We start from the raw sequence: 24,146 nt of genomic DNA, 5'->3' as shown, positions 1-24,146 counted from the left end.
TTATGTCTGAAATTCAGACTTAAAATTTAATACTACTTATATTCTGCTATTGAGGTTCCCAGACGTCAAGATGATGAGCGGAATTATATTTACTTGGAACTAATGCAAGATGGAGGAGATCCAGATAGCTCTCCTATTTTCTTAGGCGGTGCAGAATCACATCTTTATGAAGTAATACAGGTATATATAAAAATATCAATTACATAGGGGCCCATACCTTTAATCCCAGTACTTGGGGGTACAGACAAGACAGGGTTTAAGCTTACCCTTGGCCACATAGTGATTTCAGGGTTCCATGAGACAGTCTCAAAACAGAAACCATTTTTCTTAGTCCCACTCTGTTGGTCTTTGTCATCATGACTTCTGATGTCTGATGGGTTGGGTTTATTACATGCATAAGAAACAAAGTTCATCCTAAACATAATAAAAAATATTAGAATTATCAGACGGCATGAGGCTTAAAAAGGAGAATTCTGAATCTCCAGTCAAGACCATGTAATTTGGAATGATCAAGTGTGACGGGGCTGGATCCGCATTACTTTCTGAACAAGGTTGCTGTGTTGGGCTCTGGAGAAGCCCCTTTGCCTCTGGGTTCCATAAGAGACACACTGCATGGTGGTGGTCAAACTGAAAAGAAAGCTCAGTGAAGCACTCAGCATGTAGTGTGAAGGTTCCTAAGGGAGTCGTAAAAATGCTCAGGGAAAAGAATTAACCATGGATGTTGGTCTGGGTGAGATAAATCATAGGACAGCAGCAATGACCACGGATGCAGACAAAGGGCGAGGTTTCAGATCCTGCTGGTGCCCTTGTGAGAAGTCTTCCACTTACCCAAGAACTTGTCATGGAGGTTTACATATAATCCTCAAAACCAGAATGGGGGTTGATTTCCAGAAAGGGAAGTCAAGCCAGCAGAAACATGTCTGCCTCTGTTAATGCTGACATCTACATTCATATCTGTCATTTGTAATGGAACTTTTCTTCTACTGAACATTGGATTTTAATTTACTTAAAATTACATTGTACTTGTATTTTAGCTCTTGAATTCATGTATATTTCGAGAATTACTGCCCGATTTTATATTATAGCATGCTTTAGATAAATTATGGATACATACATTACATACATGAATAATTCTACATTTAAGATTTTTTTTCTAGAAAGGCTGCTTTACCGAAGTGATGCACTTGATGCGTAGAAACTCCGTAAGAGCTTTACAAACCTTCCTAATATTTATGCATGCGTGATGTTTTAACACTATATAGAATTTATTCTGATAGTTTGTAGCCTAAACTTTTAAATTTTTCATTACCCTAACCTTAGCTGTCTGAATTAGTAAAAGTATGTGTTTGCTCATAAATTCTTTACTTATTTTATAAAAAACTTGATGTTATTTTCCAGACTCAATTTAACTTTTTATATGTTTTGTTCTTTATAATAATTTTAAAATTACAATATAATAATATCCCCCTTCTATGCTCCCCCCTTGTTCTCTCTCAAATTCACGCCTCTTATTGTTACATATATACATATATACATATTTGTGACACTTTGACCTTCTTAGCAAATTGTGTGAGAGGCTTAGAGATCACTGGATGAGAGAGACAGTGTAACATCTCCCCTGCTTTCCATGCTTTCTCCAGCTTTGCTGGAGAGTGTCTGAATTCTGAATGTGCTTAATGTTAGCAATTTGATTATTTGAGCAATCCAAGACACTCCTGCCCTCTCCTGGCCAACCAGGATGGAGGAGCCATCAGGTCCCTGAGTGTGAGGGGACCATCGGGTCCCTGAGTGTGGTGGGGGGGACCATCGGGTGGGTCCCTGAGTGTGGAAGGACCATCGGGTCCCTGAGTGTGGAGGAGCCATCGGGTCCCTGAGTGTGGGGGGAACCATCGGGTCCCTGAGTGTGGGGGGACCATTGGGTCCCTGAGTGTGGGGGGACCATCGGGTCCCTGAGTGTGGAGGAACCATCGGGACCCTGAGTATGGGGGGACCATCGGGTCCCTGAGTGTGGGGGATCATTGGGTCCCTGAGTGTGGGGGGATCATCGGGTCCCTGAGTGTCGAGGAGCCATTGGGTCCCTGAGTGTGGGGGGACCATTGGGTCCCTGAGTGTGGGGGGACCATCGGGTCCCTGAGTGTGGGGCTCTCTCCCTTCACACGTGGTCAGCCTGGGGTTGAGAGGTGAGATTGCTTATCTCAAAATTTGATTAATGCTAAGATGAGAGGCTTTTAACTTTCTGGGAACTGAACACAATCTTCTTTTTGGGGTTCTTTGTGTAATTAAAGCTTTGGTTTAATTTTTAGGGTTTTTTTTTTAACTAGAAGATTATTTCTGTGCTTTTCTAAACATATGGATTTATGACATTATTAGTTTCTGTCACTTCTCTAACAACACCATTCTAAACAAACTGTACAATGATTTCATGTTTAGAGTGTCTGCAGAGTGGAAGTGGAATTTATGTTCTCCTATGGAAACTTTGGTTATGGATTTTCACATCAGGTTAGTTCCTTTCTTAAAAAAATGTATTCTGTTTTAGCTGACCAATAAAATCATCCTCTTTTTGTTTTACAGTTGGGCAACATTTGTAAAAACTTTTAGGGCTGGCATATGGCTCTGTGGGTAAAAGCTCTTTCTACTTAGCCTGATGACATGGTTCAGACCCAGGAATCCATACAATGGAGAGCTCTTCCAAAAGTTGTCTGCTGACCTCGCTTGTATGCTGTGGCTCATGCATCTCCCTAAAAAATAAATAAGTGTTTAAAAAGTGATCACTTAAAAAATAAATGCTGCTTTGCATTCTGATCTTGAGATATAAGGGCTTTTCTTCAGAACAAATAAAATAATACTTTATCATCTTTTGCTTATACATTTTTTTTTTTTGGTTTTTGGTTTTTCAAGACAGGGTTTCTCTGTATAGCCCTGGCTGTCCTGGAACTCACTCTGTAGACCAGGCTGGCCTCGAACTCAGAAATCCTCCTGCCTCTGCCTCCCGAGTGCTGGGATTAAAGGCGTGCACCACTACTGCCCGGCGACTTGCTTATGCATTCTAAATGATGATATTTTGTTCAAAATCTCTTTATTTTAAGACTTCCTTCTTAATTGTTTCTCTACATTTATATTATTAAAGCAATGTTAGGTGTTTCATTGAGTGTGGAATTTTACATCTAGAAATATTTATAAAATAGAGTCATTGATCACAGATACATGCCTGTGATCTCAGCATTCAGAATGAAGAAAGAATTATTCTGGAAAAATCATACCAATATATCAAAACACTGTCACCCAGTGTTTGAAAGATATCCCTGGATCATTAGAGCCAGGCATGTGTTAACCTGACTCCATTATGCTGCTGCTGCTGTATAAAGAAATGACCTTCCATTTCAGAGTTTTCCTTAGTAGTTTTTGGGTGAGTTTTGATTACTAATTAAGAATAAGGGTGATCTTACTAAATAAGTCTACTGTTATGTTAATTAAAAACCCTGTAATATATTTATGTTTTTCCACACTACGTCATGATTGTTAATATATTTTTAAAGGGAAGCTTATGAGTACTTTTAGAGGCAGGTCTGTGTTCAGATATAAGCATAACATTCTTAAAGGGAGGGGTTATGTTCAGATTTGTAATCCCAGCACTGGGGAGGTAGAAACAGGAAGCTCCCTGGCGCTTGCTGGCCAGCCAGTGTAGCCTACTTGATGAGCTCTGTGCCAGTGAGAAAGCTTGAGTACTGGCACCTGAACGACACATGTGAACACACACACATGTGAACACACATGTGAACACACATGCACATACATCTTCAGATACCAATGAGCACATTCATGTGCACACATGGAGAACGTGATAGCTTATTTTTCAGATAAAACAAGGCAAGTATTGTTTCATGTAGGTAGGCCTTACTGAAAACACAGAACATAGGGATTGCATGGGAAAGAACTGACTGTCCAACAAATGCGCAATGCAACCCTGAGGCTTGCAGTGATATGCCTCCTGCTCACCAGCTGTGATGATGTGAAAAGATCTCCATCCGAGAGCCAGGAAAGGTACACTCACGTTCCACATCCTTCACTCATACACACAGTTTTATAACTTTGAGTGAATCACTGATCTTCAGTGTAATCTATAAAATATGCACACTTAGTTCATAGTTTTGTCAAAAGCATTTGAGAAAGTTAAAGGTATATAATGCCTGGCAGATATTTAGTACCCAACAAATTAAGTTGCTATCTTCACTCCTCTTAGATTCATCACTTAAGAACCCTATAGGCCTTTGGGAGCTTGGGGGGGGTGTTAGTTCTATTACTGTGAATTATAACTAACTGTACTTACATTTTTATTCAGTTAAAACCTCTTCAGAAAGCCATTGAGCCATCTATGTTTATGAATATTGCACCTCCTCCAGAGAGAACAGACCCTGTCGCGTAAGTTTCATTACTGTACTAAGATCAAGTGGCACTTTAAAGGCATGATGGAGCATATTAGTTATTTTAAGAAACTCTGAGAACATGGCCAAGATGGGCTAGACCTTAAGATAAAGGGAGCACTGAATTCCTTTGCTTAATAACGGACAGAAAGAGCCAGAACTCATGTCTGTAACCTCAACGCTTGGGAGAAAGAGGCAGGGAGATGGGGAGTTTGGGGGAGGGGCGGTTATATGCGACCCTGTGAAAAACAAGCAAACAAACAAAACGACGGGAGAGATATTGAGTTTCTAGGTGTCACTCTGGGAAAAAGAGCTGAGGTCTAGAGAGGAGGGGGTACCTTCTTTGTGAATGAAGAGGTGGCTTAACGAGGACATTAGCCAGCCAAGATCCTTCTTATTGAGTAAAAAGGAGGGTTTCTAAGATCCACGTGTTTAGTGGTTGACAGTTTCTGCTCCGTAGTACAGCAGTGTTAGCCTACCCCCCACACTCACTCCAACTCTTATTCCCAAATTGACTTTAAAAACAAAGCAAAACTATGTTTACAGATACTATTAGTGGGGCTGGGGGATGCTCTGCATGCTGCATTCAGATCTCCAGCATCCATACACAGAGCCAGTCATGGCTGCAGGTGTATATATCCTCAGCTTTGGGGACAGAGATAGGCAGATTCCAGGAGTTTGCTGGCCAAGCCAGCTGAAATGGAGAATTTCAGGCTCGGAGAGAGCCCCTGTTCCAAGGGACTAAGGCAGAGAGCTGTAGAATAAGATTCCTGCAGTCTTTTGATTTCCTCATTGCATGTACATGCACCTTTGCATTTATGTGCACGCATCCCACACACACTCCATACCACCCAACACAAAAATATTTTAAGTTATTAACAAATGAGCTGTAGTTTAAAATATAATATTCCAAGTTCCCTGCATCCTGAAGCAACTGGCTCAACCAAACAGTTCAGTGGCCTTTCCCGTATGTCAGTCACTCACCATCAACATCGGCAGGCTTGGCACTTGGATCTCTGGGTGGTTTTATGTGTTCTGAGTCACCAGTATCTGTTACCAGTGCCTGGTGCATCTTCTCCTGTAGCCAGCACTCAGTAGTCCGCGAATCCTGTAGCCAGCACTCAGTAGTCTGCGCTGTTCACTATTGCTCCTAACAGTTCCCGAACAAAACATTCTCTCCTGCTCTTGTAACCTTATCTTGTGCTGGCCTAGAGCTATTTCCCATTGAGAGATTGCACTGAACTAGAAGTTAAGGCTGCTGTATAGCTTCTGGGCTCCTTGTGACCCAGAATCAACAAGTAAAGGAGGGAGTCACTGCCCTGGTAAATACTGGATCCCAACTGCAGAAGAAAACACAAAAGACTGTCTCACAGTGGGCAAAAGGAAGGGTGTGCCGAAATACACGAGACCCTGTAGGGCATCACTTAATATCACCACACTCTGTGATTTAGCGTTTTTTTGCATTAAAAAATTATTTGTGGGCCTAGAAAAATACCTCAGTGGATAGAGCACTGGCTGCTTTTCAAGTGGACCAGTGTTCAGTTCCCAGCACCCACATGGTGGCTCACAACCATCTGTAACTCGAGTTCCAGTGGCTCTGACACTGCCTTTTGGCTTTGATGGACACTGCATGCACAGGGTACACAGATACACATGAATGCAAAAGACAAATACAAGTGAAACTTTTAAAAAAAAATTAAAGAAAAAAATTATTTGGGGTAGAAGCATACAGTGGCATCCTGTGGAAACTAATGACAGCTTGTGGAAACTGGTCCTGTCCTTCCTCCATGTGAGGCCGGGATGGAACGGCAGCAAATACCTTTACCTGCTGAGCCACCTCACCAGTCCAGAATAAAAATTTAATAGAAAAGTGCACCTTAATCGGCACAGAACTATTAATGGCCTAGGAAGATGGACGTTTTAATCACACCACCAGATAAGGCACCAGCTACACAGCTTGCTAATGCAGAGGAAGGGCAGAATGGACAGTGGAAGAATAAAGAGGTATATGCTGTGACATATGGAGAGTTACTGAAGCAAGGGTATGCTTGTTATGAATATTTCCTCCCAAGTTGGTTATGAGTGTGTTTGTATGTATCTATACATAGATGTAAGTAGCTTTGTTTCCACCCTTATCCCTGTATCATACAACGTCACAATAGTAAAGTTCTGAGGTGTTGGAGAGGAGTAAGCATCACTCAACCTTTACTTCCTCTCCTGGTCCATTGGCAGAGGACCATTGTATCAGGTCAGGTGGTGCTGTGGTCATGTGATCCTCTTCATTTGGAGGTTCAGGATGATTGAAGTGATGAATACAGATGCTAGGCTGACAGCAAGTGGATTGTTAGTAATTCATGTGTCAACTTGACTGACCACAAAGTGACAAGATTTTGGTCATCATTCAGGGAGAAGTTTTTGATGAGATTAGCATGTAAATAGGTCTTACAAGTAAAGCAGATCTCAGTGTGGGCAGCCTCAGCCCACCTGCTGAACGCAGCAAGAAGACCAGCCTCTCCCTAGGAAGGAAATTGTTCCTTCAATCTGAAATACCAGCTTATAGCGATCCACCCCTTGTTCTTGAGCCTGTTTGAACAGGAACTGTGCTGTTGCCTCCGTTTACCATTGGCAGACCTGGGTCACCAGCCAGCAGACTCACCCTGCAGAGCTCAAGCTTCTACAAGTTCATGGGGCCAACATAATGTGACAACCTATTTATATATATTTGTACCCCACTGAATCTACTTCACTGGCCATCCGTGACTGATTCGGTGGGACGGATGACTGCAATCATTTGTGAAATGTTTAGAATGTTTAATCATAGTTCTTGAGATTTTGGAACGATAAGTCAAAGATGGATGGTGACAGAGAAAAGAGAATTGACAGTGGCAGTTGACATTTATGACCACTGGGTGCCTGTGTGATGTTTCTACTTCCTGAGCCAGGGGACATGGGGAAGAGCATATTCAGGGAATGGGGAAGCCATGTATTCTATTTTGGAAATATTTTAAACTTAAGGTGTTCATTACTGTATATAACGAAGACTAGCCAAAAAGGCACTTGCTAGCTGTTAGGTGTGTAAGGGATCTCTTTACTAATGGTTTTCTTGTATGTCAGGTGGATTCAATAAATCATCCCCCTTCTAAAATGATTATTCTTTCTGAATATAGTTTCCCTCTCTCCTTCTCTCCCAATCCCTCATCTACTCCTTCCCTGGTTCCCTTCAGAAAAGGATTCCATAATTCTTCTGTGGGTTGCTGTGAAGATGGAATGAAACAATCTATATAGACAGACATATTAATATGGCGTGACACAAGATCCACTCCACAGAACTAGTTGTTTGAAAGAATGAGGGACTCTGAAGGCAGATTTGGCTATAAATGGTTACTAAAAGGCCTGGGCTCCCATTCTTTTTCTCCTTGCTTTGGGTCACCCCCTCTTCTGTCCCTACCACCCACAATCTTGACAGGATGAGTAATCAAGAAAGCACTTCTCTCAGGATTCTGATTCTTCTTCCTTAGCCTGTTTTGACGACCCATGGTGGTGGGTGAGCTGACATGAGTGGAGGAACGATATGGCTACCACACTGATTATAGGGATGTACTTTTACATCATGTCGGCATTTAACTCTATTACCATTTTTCAGAAATGTTATTACTCCGCAACGAGTAGAATACCCAGCATTCTTATCCCCAGAATTTAATGTTAGCATTGGGGTTCCTGAAACCAGCCAGGCAACTGTGGTGCAACTTGAGAAACTCCGTGAGAAGCCCCGGGAAAGGTAAAGAGCACACATTTCATTTATTTATATGTGGTCTGTAGTGTTCCAAGTTCCGTCTGTTGAACCACAGGCCTAGAATACGCATCGTGACTCTGCTTCATGTATGCACACTTCTCAGCAAATTGAGAACTTTATTTTGGCAAGAAAAGAGGTAAAGACCCATTCGTAAGACCGCTGCTCCTCCACCCGTCTGACCTGTGGTCTCTTGTGCTACCTTTCCTCCTCATCGTGTGTTCTCTGTTAGTCTGGGTACTTCCTTCTGACTTACACTCCACCTCACTGGCTCTTTCTTTCTTTTAAATCTGCTATGAACTAATTCAAACTTGAATTTTAGTTACTTTCTTTCTCGGTTATGGAATTCTCGTTTATTTGTATAGTTCCTTCCACTCTGCAACAAATACTCAGCGGTGGCTTCTGATACCTTTAATCACACTACTCTTAGTGCTATGTGGTCCAGACCTCTGGAAAACAACATAGGTAGTGGGGCTTAACCCATAGACACTTAGTTCTCCTAATTCTGGAGGCTATGATGTCCAGCATCATGACACTGGCTGAAGGCATTTCATGATTTATAGTTTAATATATGTTTCTTTATACCTTTTAGTTTTTAATTATAAGATTCTTAAATTCTTTGAGAAAGCTTTGTGTGTTGGGTACCTAGTACCTGACTTATGGTGGATATTCAATGGGTCTTTGATAAATAGATAGAACGTCAATGGGTCTTTGATAAATAGATAGAACGTCAATGGGTCTTTGATAAATAGATAGAACGTTAATGGGTCTTTGATAAATAGATAGAACGTCAATGAGTCTTTGATAAATAGATAGAATGTCAATGAGTCTTTGATAAATAGAACGTCAATGAGTCTTTGATAAATAGATAGAATGTCAATGAGTCTTTGATAAATAGATAGAATGTCAATGGGTCTTTGATAAATAGATAGAACGTCAGATTAGAGGACAGAGATGTACTCTTTAGTCATCCAGCTCATGTTCATGAACTTAGGATGGTGGAAAACTAATATGCTCACACATTCGCATGTGCACACTCAGTGTACACATACGCACTTCTACATAAGTTCTTCTAAGTCATTTCAGGCAGTATCATTGTACAACAGCAACAAAGTCTGAATGAAGTATGAAGTATGTTTTGAAATTTTGTTCGAAAGGACTATTATAAAAGCAGTGAATATTTGCTGATCCTAGATCCCATGAAGTACAGAGACCCAGGGCTGTTGAGTCCACTGTTCTGTGCTGTATTTTCAAGGGACTTGGTGGTAGCCAAGATGGTAAGAGGTTGAGCAGAACTAAGATAGATACGCAGTCCTGAAGAAACCAAAGCCAGAGATCAGTGGTGTATCCCAAGGATAATGGACTTCATAAACATCCAGACTTCTACCTGGGTCAGCAATGAACTATGACAGACTAACTCTGTCTTAAATGCCCATGCCCTAGCTGCCTGCTGCCTACCACTGGTCCTCATTCTGGCATTAGAAGTAAGAGCCGCTTCCAGAGGTAAACACATGCCTTTTCTAGAGGATAATATACACAAAAGCATCAAATTATTTCTACAAGACTTTAAATACAGTGTCTTGCACCAAGCAAAGCAACTATATGCAAGAAGATGTAATATTTCACACACACACACACACACACACACACACACACACACACACACACACACGAGTGAAAAGTGAAAAAGAATACAGCAGATACAGAGTTACATGGGTCCCAGCTTGCAGAGTTATCAGACCTAGGCTCTGAGTAGCCCTGGGGCTGCAGATGAGATGGTTAAGCTCCCCACATTCACATCATACGTTGAAGCCATCACCCCTTACATGATAATGTTTTGGGGTAGGACCTTACATTTTGTTGCCTATAACTTTAGAGGACTGGCAGATATGGATGAGCAAACTCTTAGAGTTAGTATGTTCTGTCATATGCATGTACCCAGAATGGACACACAATGCATGAACTGGATCAAATAGACAAGGTTTCTTTGGTGAGACTGATACTGGATTCTGGGGCATATGATATTTGCCTTGGAAGTTTTTAAAAAAAATTTTTTTTAGCATCCATACTATATTTCTGGGAATACAATATCAAACTGTTATTCTAATTCTTCCACTTTGTTTTTTTATTAAGTGGAAGAATGATTTTATAAATCTCCTTTTTGGTTGCCCAGTGTTACATTCCTTGTAGGAGGAGAGGAATGAACTATCGTCTCTCCTTCGGTTACCTGGTTTTCAAGGTTAGGTTCTGATTATCCTTCAAATGCAATGCTACTAGTTGTCTATTGTCATATTAAAAATCACACTAAATGTAGGTACATTGCATATTTCTATAGGATAACTTCTTTCCTTTTGCTTATTGGCTGGACTCAGTTGTACAGTCAGGTGAACCACAGGATGTCTTTGCTCATCTATCTGCCACTTGATGCCATCTATGAGCTGGGACCTGAGTTTTCCACATGTCCTCTGGTAGGCTGCCCTGGCTTCATTACAGAATGGCGTTCTGAATGCAGTATTGAAGGAGGGCACGTACCACTGTGCAGAGAGTGCTCCTCATACGTATCCTAATGTCACATGAGTGGCGGCCCATTGGCCAAGGCAAGCCTCATGGCCATCTTTGGGAACAAATATATGAGGGCATTCTAGACTCAGATTTTTGAGGAGAAAATTAGCGAAGAAATTTTGCGGTCAAATACAGTGTTCCCTCCACTCTTGTACGTGGACATTCTGAATGCTGGATTTTGGTTTTAAAGGAAGTTTTAATTACTCTGCTGTAAGGTTAGTTATAAAGACCGTCCACGGGCTTTTAGTTCCTACTTGTATTCTAGTACTTTCTTCAGGAATTTGAGAAGATTTTGAAATTTTGCTTCCCCTGCAGCCACTGTCACCCCAAACTTCCCACTTATATACCTTCCCAGTGAGCTTAAGCAGGCATGGCCGTTTGCCATTATAACGTATATTATATCAGTTAAGAAGTGAGAGTATTTTTAAAGGGAAAGCATCTTTTGTTGATTAAAAATGATATCTATACACACAGTGACAAGAATTCTGGATGTCTAGTGCTACACCAGGTATTCGCCACACCCCCATTCTTCTTGTTCTTTGTGTTGCTGGGGGTTGAACACAGGCTCTCAAGCATTCTAGGTAAATGCCTTACCATTGAGCTGTATCACCAGACTCAATGGATATGTTAAAGTTTTAATCTCTGATGCAACAATATTTAAAGGTAGAGCTTTTGGGAAATAAGTGGGGTAGATCAGGTTTGAGGATGAAGCCCTCATAATGCATTAATAACCTTAGAAAGGATACAAAACAAGGAGAAGACATGGTAACATCCTTCCACTATGAGGATGTAAGATGAGGGACACCCCAAGCTAGGAAGATGAGGGACACCCCAAGCTAGGAAGAACCCTGTCAGAATCCAAGTGGGCTGGCTCCCTAGTCGACCCAGCCTTGAGAATTGTGAGAAATAAGGGTCTGTTGTTTAATCTACCCAATATATAGTATTCTGCTGTTGCAGCCCAGACTAATCAAAATAAACACTTTTAAACACCAAGAATAATACATAATTGAGTAATTTCTGAAATGTGTTTATAAAGTATAAATAATGATAAGAAATACATCATCATCACTGATGTCAGAAGTACATTTGTGTGTCTTTATGAGGTGCATCTCTGTCCTTGATCACTTCCCATAACCATGACCCTTATTTTTGTTGAAATCCTTGTTTTAACTGTATCGTTAGATAACATGTTGTCGGTGTGTTGCTTTTGGACCTCTGTGTAAGTGGATCATACTGTGTTGTTTTTCTGTAACTTTCATCATACTCTTCTGTTACTGGCTTTGTTTCATCTGATTTCTTTGTTTAGGTTGGAAAGAATGAAAGAGGAATATAAAAATATGAGTACATGGATAGAAAAAGCTGATTATTTAAGAAATCTTATTAATCCAAAAATGATAAAAAGGGATTTTAAGGTAATTAACAAAATGCATTCTTTTATATGTAGTATGCAAATATATATGTTTAGTAGAAATATGAATTGATAATTAATAGTGTTTGATCAGTTAATTGCTTATTACCTTTATATAAAATGCTACTCATACTCCATAATCTTTTCTATATTAACAATGTATCATTCCATAAGTGTTTATTCATGATTTCTAAGGTTCAGTTAACTGGCCAGTTTAAAGCCCGCGCTTCAGTGGCCTTTAGTCTGTCCACCAAGCTGTGTATCCAGCACCACAGTCAATTGTAGACATATTTTGTTCTTTAAAGAGAGGTAGCCTCCCACCATGAGGGAGAATTTCCTCAGTCCTCTCACTCAAGCAGCCAGTCTGTGTTACTCTTCTTTGGACACTTGCCTATTCCAGACATCTCCTAAAAGTGGCACTGCATATAGCACATGGTCCTTTGTAGCTTACTTTTTTCCCTTAACCATAATGTTTTCCATTTGTAGCATATAGCAACAGTTCATTTGTTTCTAGATACATCTCTGTTGTATGGATAAGCTACATTTGCCTCTGTGTTCATCTGCTGATGAACATTGAGGTTATTTATACTAATGAGCTAACGGTGAAGGGCACCGCAGTGAGCATTCAAGAGCAGACTTCTGTTGTTTTTCTTGAGATGGGGTCTCACTGTGTAGGCTAGTCTTAAACTTGCTGACAATCTCATAATCCTCCTGCCTCAGCCTCCCCAGTGCTGAGATGACTAATGTGGATCAGTGTGCTTGGCTTTCTTGTATACTTTTCTGTGTGAACAAATGTTTTTAGTTTTCCTGCATGAATGTCCAGGCCACATGGTAATTCCCAGTTTAAAGTTTTGAAAAAATTGCCAAACTATTTGTAGGAGCAACCTTGTCATCTTAAATTGCAGTAAGAAAGTGTGTGCCGGTTTAGAATCTTGACCTCTTGTTGGTTTCTGTGTTGTGATTGCTGGTCCCAATGCTCCCAACAACCTTGGGAATTCAAAGTGCTGGCTCATTGCATTTTTGTTTTTCATTTCTCTAACGATGGATGGTGTGAACATTTTTTTCTTTTTTTTTTTTTTTTTTGAACATTTTTTTCATACATTCACTATTCATATATCTTCTTTCGATAAATATTTATTCAAACCTTTGGACAGTTTTTAAATTGTACTTTTTGTCTTGTTGAGCTGCAGTGGTTTTTTTAAATGCAATTTGATATTAATACTTCATTTGAAATTTAGATATGTAATCTAATATATACATTTTGATCAAGAAATAAAGGGTTTCTATCTCAGATGAAACATTTACTAAGATCACAACCCTGAAATGCTAGTCATACTGTGTTGATATTTTTATGTTTTACAATTTCTCTGTAATAATTGGATAGTAGTTTACTGCTACAAGTTAAATCAATTATTATTTACTAATAGAGAGTTAATATTTTAGGAGAAACTTAGACTAGTCATTAGAGAGCTTGTGGATTTGTGCCCTTATTATTAAAGGTACTTTATAAAAAGGTTCAATGTACATTACAAATTTCCTTCGAGTTTTGTAAAGATATACATAATTTTAAAGACATAGGCCATCACATATTCCAATACAGATGTGTTTCTTGCTCTCCTCGCTGCTTGCAGTTGTATAGCTAATGCCATGCTTCGCATCCCTGGGCTCTGTTCCGTCATCTCTGTGATGCCGGTCCTCGAGTTTGGGCTGCTTCTTCCTGGAGTAGCAACTTCTGTTGAAATCATGCTTCTTGAATTAATTTTCTCACCAACTCCTTGTCCTCTGTAAAATAAATATAAAAGCAGAAAAAATATTTTAGTTCTTTAAGTATTCTACCCAACATGACTTCTTTCTTTCTTTCTTTGTGTGTCTAGGGAAGTAACATGCCGACTGAATCAAATTCTAGTGTATTAGAAGAGCTTGAAAGAACGACATATGGTAAAAATCAATTTAATGTTTATTTTTATTATTAAGATAACTAAAGCAAGGTGGGATATTATGAAAGTTACTAAATGAGTTTTACTTTTGTCATAGATCATACATATATATCTTACTATTGTACCAATTATATTTGTATTTTGAAGTAATCTCTAATAAAAGACTTGGCCCCATCAAGAGGTTTTCTTTTAACTTTTAAAGTTGCTACTTATTTTCCGCATATGGGTGTTTTATCTGCGTATCATCTGTGTTCCTGATACTCTCAGAGGCCCTCAGAGAATGTCACTTCCTCTAGGAAGAGAGGTCTAGGTGGCTCAGAGCCACCATGTGTGTGCTGGGTCTCTGCAAGAGTCGCCAGTGCCTTACTGCTGAGTCATCTCTCCACCTCAGGAGTTTAAAAAACATTTTTTTAAAATGGTTCTTTGCTTCTTAAAAGATAGAGAAATTTAAATCTTAGCTGTGATATTTATAAAGATATTTTTATTAAGCATTTAATCTATAGAACTATTGAGGTAGGTGTGTGTGTGTGTGTGTGTGTGTGTGTGTGTATGCAAGAGCGAATCAGACAGAACAGACAAGCAGAAAGAGAAATTATAAAGCAGAGGAAATTCAATTAGTATCTAATTTGAGAACTTACCCTAAGTTATCAGTAAGAGATTTAATTAATGAAAAACAGTGTTCACATGGTCTCCTAAATATCGCTTTCAAATTTATTTAGAAAGCATGTTAAAGCATATATACTACTGTACTTTAAATACATTGTTTTATATCTTTAATGTCTCTAAGTAGGTGATATAATTTATTATTGCAAGGTTTTTGATGTAACTTAGTCATCTTTCCATGCTATTTCCATTTCCCCAGCTGTATTAGTCATTTGCATATACATGTGTGCGCTCATAGTTCTGTCTCCTGTTCTAACTTAGTACAGTGGAGCTGTTGTATCTTCAGTCTACTCTACATGAAATACACAAGCTGCTTCTGGTGCTATTTGTACTGTTTGGTTGCTAAAGATCAAACCTAGCACCTCACACATGCTAGGCAAGTGCTCCACTGAGGACCTCCAGAGCCCAACACTCAGACTCCCTCTGCAGTCTCACACACTGGAAGAAGTAACAGCTCGCTCTCTCTCTCTCATATAGACACACACACATACACACACACTCACACACATACACACACACTCACACACATACACACTCACTCACACACACATACACACTCACACGCACACACTCACACACATACACACTCACACACACATACACACTCACTCACACACATACACACTCACACACACACATACACACTCACACACACACACACACACCTTTTTGTACTATGATTTTTGTTTCTCTAGAGGTTTTTTTTAATTCTTTTTTTTTTTTTTAACATATCCAGTGAGCCATCTAATGACTTGCTTTTTTTTGGTATTTCTGAGGCCTCTAGTATTCCAGTACATACTAATGTTCTGGGCACTTTCCTATCCACGTTTTTATAAACAAGTAAACTGAGAATTAAGCAGATTAAATAACCAGCTAATTAGAATCCACATAGTCACTGGCTGGTAAGAACTGACTTTGACCCTGGAGCGTGTAAGTATTAACCACACTGATGTTTCCTGTCTTAGATTGGCTTTGTTTTCCTTGCGCTTGCTAGGCAAATGCTCTACCACTGAGCCAAAGCCCTACCTCGCTATTTACTTCTTATGCACCACATCCATAAGATAATCTGTTATTTATTTTATAAATAATACACACCACAGCTAGAAAAAGTGAGTTGAGGGAATAATGTCACCAAAACATGAGCCCTGAGACCTTTCTGGCCCTCTACAGACACTCCAACTCCAACAGTATATATATATATATATATATATATATATATATATATATATATATATATATAACAATTCCTTTTTACAAGAAAGCCAGAAACCAACTGACAGGCTCCCAAATGCTGAGTGAGCACAAAACCTGCTCTATTTTAGCTGCTAGGAATACTTTAGGCACCTACTGTGGAGGTCAGAAAATAAGATCATAAGCTAATATTTTGATTTTTCTGAGGACATCCTAAGACATGGGCTTCTGTCTTGCCTGTATCGGAACACCATTAAGCATACTCTAGATGCTTGAGACACATTAAGAATCAAAAAATATACCATGCATGGTTGTGCATGCCTGTAATATAGTCACTTGAGTGGATAGAGGAATCAGGAGTTTGAAGCCAACATTCTGATTCTTACCGCAGACAGGCTGAGGCACTGGCTCTTGTCTTGCTTGTCTAGGCGCATTGGTGATCTAATACCTAGGGTCTTTGAGAACAGAGATAATTTGAACTTGAAAGAAAGTTTTAAGAGGCAGCAGAATCTCTAGCAGGCAGTTTGGTGAAGGTTTGCTGTACAACGCAGCAGAATCTCTAGCAGGCAGTTTGGTGAAGGTTTGCTGTACAACGCTAGCACTTAACAACAGAAAGAAATGACTGTTTTCTCTTATATATATGGAAATATCGACACAAAGTAACAAGGAAATTGGGCCATCAAGATGGGTCTCCAAGTAAAGGCGCTTGCCTTTTTGCCTGAGAATATGAGTCCAAATCCATGCAAGTGGTAGCCAAAAGAGACTGGGGTGGGGGGTGGGGCTGTGCTTGTATCATAAAAATACTAGTCAGAACTTCAAAGGAGACTGATATGTTCATTATATGATGACAAAGGGGTCAAGGCATCAAGAAGAAATAATTGTAAATATATGCAACCAGTGTCAGAGAACTTAATGATATGCAAAAAAGGATAAAGGAGAAACAGGTGACAACACAAAAAATAACAGGAAACTGGACTTTCTATAATAATCGTACAACAAGACAACATTAACAAAAGAGAATTTCGCAGCAGTGTAGAGCAAATTGACTTAACTAGAGACCAAATGGATGTGTGTAGAAGATTCTAGAAAACAGCATAGACTATCCTCAGGAGTTCATAGAATATTCTTCAAAGTAGAGGTCACTAAACAAGCCACAAACTGACAGTGGTTTATGTTATACCTTTGTTTTATATCATGCCAAATACCTTCCCAGTTACAGTGGAATGAAGTTAGAACTGTCAGCAGAAGAAAACGAAAATTCTCACTATGTAGGCATTTACAATTTTACTTTTAATAGTTAACCAGTAGAACACAGAATCAATGTAAAGAAAAATTAGAGACACCCCCTAAATACATTCACTGAAGCAAAAGCAATACCAAAAAGGGTGTTTATAGTAAGAGGTCAGTTTTATTTTATTTTTATGGCAATAAAGGTTTCCATAGAAAGAAGATCTGGGGCTCACTCCAATGCTCAGAGTGCCTGATACCCTTGCAGAGTTTGGTGTCAGACAGCTCACCCCTGCATATAACTCCAGCTCTGGGCGGTCTAGCACCTCTGGTCTCCATAGGCACCAGAATACATGTGTACACACACACACACACACACACACACACACACACACATATGCAGAATTAAAAGTAAAATATGTAGTTTTGAAAAGACCTAAAATTAAACAACTTCACTTCAAACCACTAAGAACTAGAACAGGAGCTAATTTCAAAGTTAGAGGAAATAAAGATCATAGTAGTTTTTTTTTTTTAATTAGAGAATTGAAAAGAATCAAAGCTAAGTTTTTAAAAATGTAATTAAAATTGACAACTTGAGCTAGACTAGGAAAACATAAAGTGTGGCTGGAGAGACTGTGCAGAGGTTTAAGAGTTTTTGTGGCTCGTGCAGAAGTCCTGTTCCCAGCACCCACATGGTGGCTCACAACCATCTGTGACTCCAGCTCCAGGGAGTCCAACACCCTCTTCTGACCCCCCCATGCAGCAGGCACACAGACATGCATGTAGGGAGGCACTTATCCACATAAAATAAAAATCTATCTAAAAGAGAAAGAAACCCCACTCTGTTGACCAGGCTAGCTGGCTTTATACTCAGAGCAATCCACCAGCCTCTGCCTCCCGTGTGCCACTATGCCTGACCTCTCTCCCAATTTCTTAATGTATGGTTCTTCCTCCGAACGTGGAACAAGGTGAGGGTTTCCTTCCCCGATTCTTGTATTGAGCATCATACTAGAAGTCCTAATAGAGCAACTAGTCAAGAGGAAGAGATAAATGCCACCCAGCCCAGAAAGGAGGTGGCGCCATTTTATTTTTACAGGACACGAACTGGCATTTTTGGATCTCTTTATCTTTTGATAATTTCATTCTCCATGTATATGTTCATCATATACATTAAAGTCTTGTTACTTTGTGTTGATATTTTCACATGTATATGGTATACCTTGGTTTTATATCCAACCTAAGTGCCCCCTTTCTCTTTCTGGATCCCCAACACTTTCCTTCCCAGCTTCATGTCATTGTTTGTTTCTTAATAGCCCATGAGTCCCATGGGTGCTGCCTGTGTGCATGTGTGCACGGTGCTGCCCCTTCACAAGCAGCCGTCAGTAGCAGCAGCTCCCCAGCTAGGAGTAGACCCTCATGAGACTCCCTATTCATGCTAGTGAGTTGGCTGGCTTGATTCTGTACAGGTCGTGTATAGGCAGCTACTATGATTTCATGGGTGCAATGGATACGCCCTATCCAGAATATGCATCCTCCTCCTCATCTTCTGAAAGTCTTTCTACACGGTGCCCCACACTCTTCCCTGAGGGTGTGATGTGCGTGTCCTGCTGCTTAGGGCTGAGCACGCAGCAGTCACTTATTCTGAGTGCTGTCAGTGACCAGTTGTGAGTTTCTGCACTGCCTGCTGCCTCCTGCAACAAAGAAGCTTCTACCAAGGCTGAGAGTAGCAGTAATCATGGGAACAGACGCAGCCATGTAGAAGGCAGTTTGACAGCACAGGGGCATGCTCTTGTATGTACAGCACCCTAAAGACTCTATAAGAAAAACGTGTTAGAACTAATAAATAAATTGGACAAAGCTGCATAATGCAAAATCATGTGAAAAACTGCCTCATTCTCCTCAAGAACTAGCTGAAAAAAGAAAGCAAATTAAAGAGAATTAAAAACTTAAACCCTGAGGCTTGAAACTGTAAGATTTTCAGGTGATATATGAGAAAAGCTCAGTGATGTTGGTACAGGTGATAATTCCTTTAATGTGATAGTGAAAGCACCAGTCCAAACACAAAAACATCTGACTTTATATCCAGCTAGAGAGCCCCTGACAGCAGACAGTGGGTAAAGGCAAGTGCAGAATGGGCCAGAAGGGCTGCAAAGCACACATCTGGAAAGTGGCTCATACCCGAACGACATAAAGAGTCGTTCAATTCACTAACACCACCACCACCACCACCACCAACAACAAACTCAGTGTAAATAACCTGATTAAAAATGGCTCAGGAACTTGCATGCCAATCTCTACAAAGAGAAAAACAAATGGTCAACACCACTAATCACCAGTTCAGTGTAAATCAAAACCATAATAAAATATCATCTTATACCTGGCTAGATAGTTATTACCAAAAAAGTCAAAAGATACCAAGTGTTGGCCAGGCTGTGGGGAAATGGAAAACCTTGTATATTGTTTGTGGGATGTAAGATGGCCCAGGGACTTAGGGAACAATATAAAGGCTACACAGCAATTCATATGTGATCCATTCTTATTTCTATACTCCTTCTTATATCTCATCTGCCCCCTGATATTCCCAGAGGCTTGTCACCATGTTTTCACTAAGGTAGTGTTCATATTTGAATAGCTGCTTTAAGTTATCATTTATCTGAAGGGAGAAAAGTTATAGTTCATCAGTGTACATACATGTAAGTAATGAATGTTGTTTAAATAAAAGAGACCTCATTTTCTTTTTAAAGCTGATATTCACAGAAAATCTGAAGCTGTTTCAAATGAGGTAAGAGAATTTCTTCTTCTTTTATGTTCTCTTGTGTCTTGCTTGCATAGCTCAGGCATGCATATTCATGCCCGGTTCCCACAGATGTAAAAGAAAACACTGTATCTTTCTGGGAACTGGAGTTGTAGATGGTTATGGCTACCATGTGAGTGCTGGGAATCGAACCTGGGTTCTCTACAAAGGCAGCCAAAGCTGTTAGCTTCTCTGAGCCATCTCTCTAGCCACAAGAGAATTTCTAATAGTCACTAATCTATGAAGAGATGGACTATAAGCAGAAGAACAGTTACAGGTAAAGCTTAAAAAGCATCCCTAAAGTTATTCAACAACAATATCTATACTATTAAATAGTTTCAAATTAAATTGCTCCATGGAAATAGACTTGAGCACAAAATAGTAATAATTTAGAGTGTATAGCAAGGAGAAGGAGTTAATGATGTTGAGGAAGAAAAGGGGAAAGCCCATGAAATTTTACTTAAGATCTGAGGAGCAGATGACCTCAGCACTAGAACTGCTCATCACAATGTGACCCTAACGATATACATTTAATAATGGAAATCAGTAAAAATGGAATTATCTCAATATCATTTTTCATTCTATTAAGGAATAAATCCCCATGTAGATCAGTAAAGACTAAAAACTTTGTTTTTGTCTCTGATGCTACTTAATTATTTCCATACTGGTTCTGTGACTGCCAAATGTCAGTTGAAGAGTCCTCATGTACTGTTTTCCCCAAGGGAAAGAAATGAGTTGGGGAAGCAGTGGAGACTTTTGTATGACATTGCATAACATTGAGTTAGCATTTAGTTCAAGAAGCTAGTCTTCATTTTCCTTTTCTTTGTATTATTTTACTATTACATTTCCTTTATTTTATGATATGATTGTGATAGTTTGGTCCTAAAGTTTCCCTTGTTTCATGATGATAACGTAACAGTAAGACATCAGCCCCCAGATTTCCTTAACACGTTGCCAATTTATGCAATCCGGACATATGCAAGCCATTGCTTCATAAACAACTGCTTTATCACGTTTCAGATAATGGATCTATGCTCAGTCCAACTATAAGATTTCTCAATGTCTTCTTGAGGAATGTAATAACTTACAAATATCAATGGCAGTATGTAAAGGACAGACATAATTGATTTGTTGATTTTAAAAACTCACTAGTGAATAATGATTGATTAAATTTCTTTTTTCTTTTTTCTTTTTTCTTTTTCTTTTTCTTTTCTTTCTTTCTTTCTTTTTCTTTCTTTCTTTTTTTTTGGTTGGTGGAGTACGGTGATAAGGAAGGCCGGGTCATACCAGTTTTAAAGCTGTTGGACCAACAGTATTCAGAGATATCTTTATCTAAAAGTAGTGACTCCATACCGCTGGAAGATGTTCTGCTGCCCCCCATTCACAGCCTGCAGATAATAGAAGAAGATGAAATGCCACATTCACAGAAGACCTCTGAGCCAGAAGACAGGCCACACGAAGAGAGGAAAAGTATAGTACTTTCATCGGATGAAGAACTAATGCCCAAACGTCCAAGCATTTTAAAAATAAGCTCATCTCAACAAGAGGTAAAGTTGAGAAATTTACCCATAAATCCTGAGAGAATAAGGAGGAGGAATTTAGGTTTCTCTCCAACAGAATGAGGTACCAACTGAAAGGAAGAGGGCTAGTTTGGTCTCCTGAGAGTTGAAATGAAAAGGTGGCTTTCAAAGGGAAGATCCAACAGAAGTTCAACTAAGTGAGTCTCCCCCAGCAAAACTTCAGACAGGAAAACCCAAAAGAATTATCCTTAAAGTCTACTCAATACTAATAAATTCAAAGTTACTCAAATGTCTCTAAGTAGAAACGTGTCTAAATATATTAATTGTTCTTACTCTGTGTGTACTGATCAATTAAGGGGGAAATCCTTTGAAAGAAAAGCAAACTGTCAATAGTACAAATTAATCCCCTGCATTAGTGTGTGATTCTGCTAAAAATGTATTAACAATTACAAATATAAATTCAAAAGACATGTAAAAGCCTGAGAAATTATTTTAGTAGAATTTTAAAAATTTTTTTTCTCTTACAAAACATAGCACATATGTCCCCTTGTTTCAGACTCAGAGTGTAAACGGAAGATACATTAGAAAAGCCTTTGTCAGCATCCTCCTTCCTTTGCTGCAGCCAGGGCATCATCCCCCTCCCCCTTCCTGGACTGCCTGGTTGGGCCTCAGTGGGAAAGGATGTGCCTAGGCTTGCTGGGACTAAGATGCCCCAGGCTAGGTGGTACCCAAGGAGGGTGGGTTTACTTTCTCTGAGGAGAAGGGGTATGAGAAATAGGGGGAGGGATTTGTAACAGTGGGACTGGACAGAGAGGAGGGGGGCTGTAATCTGGATGTAAAGTGAATAAAACAAACAAAAAAAAAACAAAAAACAAAACAAAACAAAAACCCTAAGGAAACAACAACAAAAAGAGGCAGCTGGGAGGGGTTAGAGGCCTCAGCAAGGTTTTCGCTCCAGTACACTGGCTTTTGACATTCCAGTGTTTAGCTCTATCTCCTCATCCTTTTATGGATTCAAAACCATAGCCAAATTCCCTCTGAAATTTCAAAAGGTATCATTACATTAAATTAGTGTAGCTGTATAAGTATACTGTAGCTGTCTTCAGACATACCAGAAGAGGGCATCAGATCCCATTACAGATGCTTGTGAGCTACCATGTGGTTGCTGGAAATTGAGGTCAGGACCTCTGGAAGAGCAGTCAGTGCTCTTAACCACTGAGCCATCTCTCCATCCCTAGGAACTTATTCTTAATTAATCAATAGCTTAAAGCAATATCATTTGAATAATGTTATTTACTTGCTGTAAAGGTAATACATGCTCATAAAAAGGTTTGGAAAATGCAAAACATAAAAGACAAGCTGAGATCTCTCTTCTGAACCCCAGCGGAGGCAGCTGAGTGCTCTGGAGGACTCTCCACACCACAGATCATGGTCCTCGGGATCATAGGTGAGTGGAACACGATCAATTCCAGAGAATCCAGCAGGGACTTGTGCCAGCAGGAACAGGGACAAAGGAACACCCCAGAGGCGGGGTTCCGGTCCGGTCGCGGCCACCCCTGCCATTTCTCTTCTGAACCCCAATGGAGACAGCTGAGCGCTCGGAGGACTCTCCACACCACAGGTCCTTGAGATCATGGGTCCTCTGCATCACGCAGGGAGAGTCGGCCTACAGGCAGGGCTCTGACCCCAGGACTCAGAAGGAGGATCAGAGCTCCAGACTTCTGGACGCCTCCCTTGCAAGAGGAGAGCTTGCCTGAAGAGAGTGCTCTGACCACAGGGATGCGGGGGAGAGTTGGATTCCCAGGAGTGCTGACTGGGGCTAACAGAATCACAGGAGGATCAAACTCCAGCCAGAGACAGCTTGAAAATTAACACCAGAGATTTCCAGATGGCGAAAGGTAAGCTTAAGAATCTTACTAACAGAAACCAAGAACACCGGGCACCATCAGAACCTAGTACGCCCACCATAGCGAGTCCTGGATACCCGAAAAGCAAGATGTGGATTTAAAATCATATCTCATGATGGTGGTAGAAGATTTGAAGAAGGACATTAATAACTCACTCAAAGAAATGCAGGAGAACAATGCTAAACAAGTAGAAGCCCTTAAAGAGGAAGCACAAAAATCCCTCAAGGAATTACAGGAGACCACTGCTAAACAGGAAGAAGTCCTTAAAGAACTTCACCCAAACACTACTAAACAGGTAGAAGAAACACAAAAATCCCTTAAAGAATTACAGGAAAACACTGCTAAGCAGCTAGAAGAAACACGAAAATCCCTTAAAGGAGTACAGGATAACACTGCTAAACAGAAGAAACACAAAAATCCCTTAAAGAATTACAGGAAAACACAACCAAGCAGGGGATGGAATTGAACAAAACCATTAAGGATATGCCAAAAGGAAGTAGAAACAATTAAGAAAGCCCAAAGGGAGACAACTGTGGAAATAGAAGCCCTAGGAAAGAAATCAGGAACCATAGATGTGAGCATCAGCAACAGAATACAAGAGATGGAAGAGAGAATCTCAGGTACAGAAGATTCCATAGGGAACATGGACACAACAATCAAAGAAAATGCAAAACGCAAAAAGATCCTAACTCAAAACATCCAGGAAATCCAGGACACAATGAGAAG

General features: G+C 40.0%; 1 protein-coding gene across 1 annotated transcript in view; it reads left to right on the top strand.

Moving 5' to 3' along the window:
• The window catches only part of C2cd6 (C2 calcium dependent domain containing 6), a 104,906-nt gene that overhangs the window by 28,803 nt on the left and 51,957 nt on the right, over positions 1-24,146 (top strand). The window contains exons 5-13 of the mRNA XM_021199208.2: positions 55-180; positions 1,158-1,202; positions 2,431-2,499; positions 4,340-4,419; positions 8,065-8,199; positions 12,080-12,185; positions 14,056-14,119; positions 19,944-19,981; positions 21,253-21,540. Of these exons, the coding sequence (XP_021054867.2) occupies positions 55-180; positions 1,158-1,202; positions 2,431-2,499; positions 4,340-4,419; positions 8,065-8,199; positions 12,080-12,185; positions 14,056-14,119; positions 19,944-19,981; positions 21,253-21,540 (951 nt within the window). The remainder of the gene's footprint in view (positions 1-54; positions 181-1,157; positions 1,203-2,430; positions 2,500-4,339; positions 4,420-8,064; positions 8,200-12,079; positions 12,186-14,055; positions 14,120-19,943; positions 19,982-21,252; positions 21,541-24,146) is intronic.

The sequence above is a fragment of the Mus pahari genome, chromosome 5 (genome assembly GCF_900095145.1).
Source record: "Mus pahari chromosome 5, PAHARI_EIJ_v1.1, whole genome shotgun sequence".
NCBI lineage: Eukaryota > Metazoa > Chordata > Mammalia > Rodentia > Muridae > Mus > Mus pahari.
The sequence above is the reverse complement of the archived record's forward strand: the minus strand, read 5'-3'. Positions and strand labels throughout refer to the sequence as shown.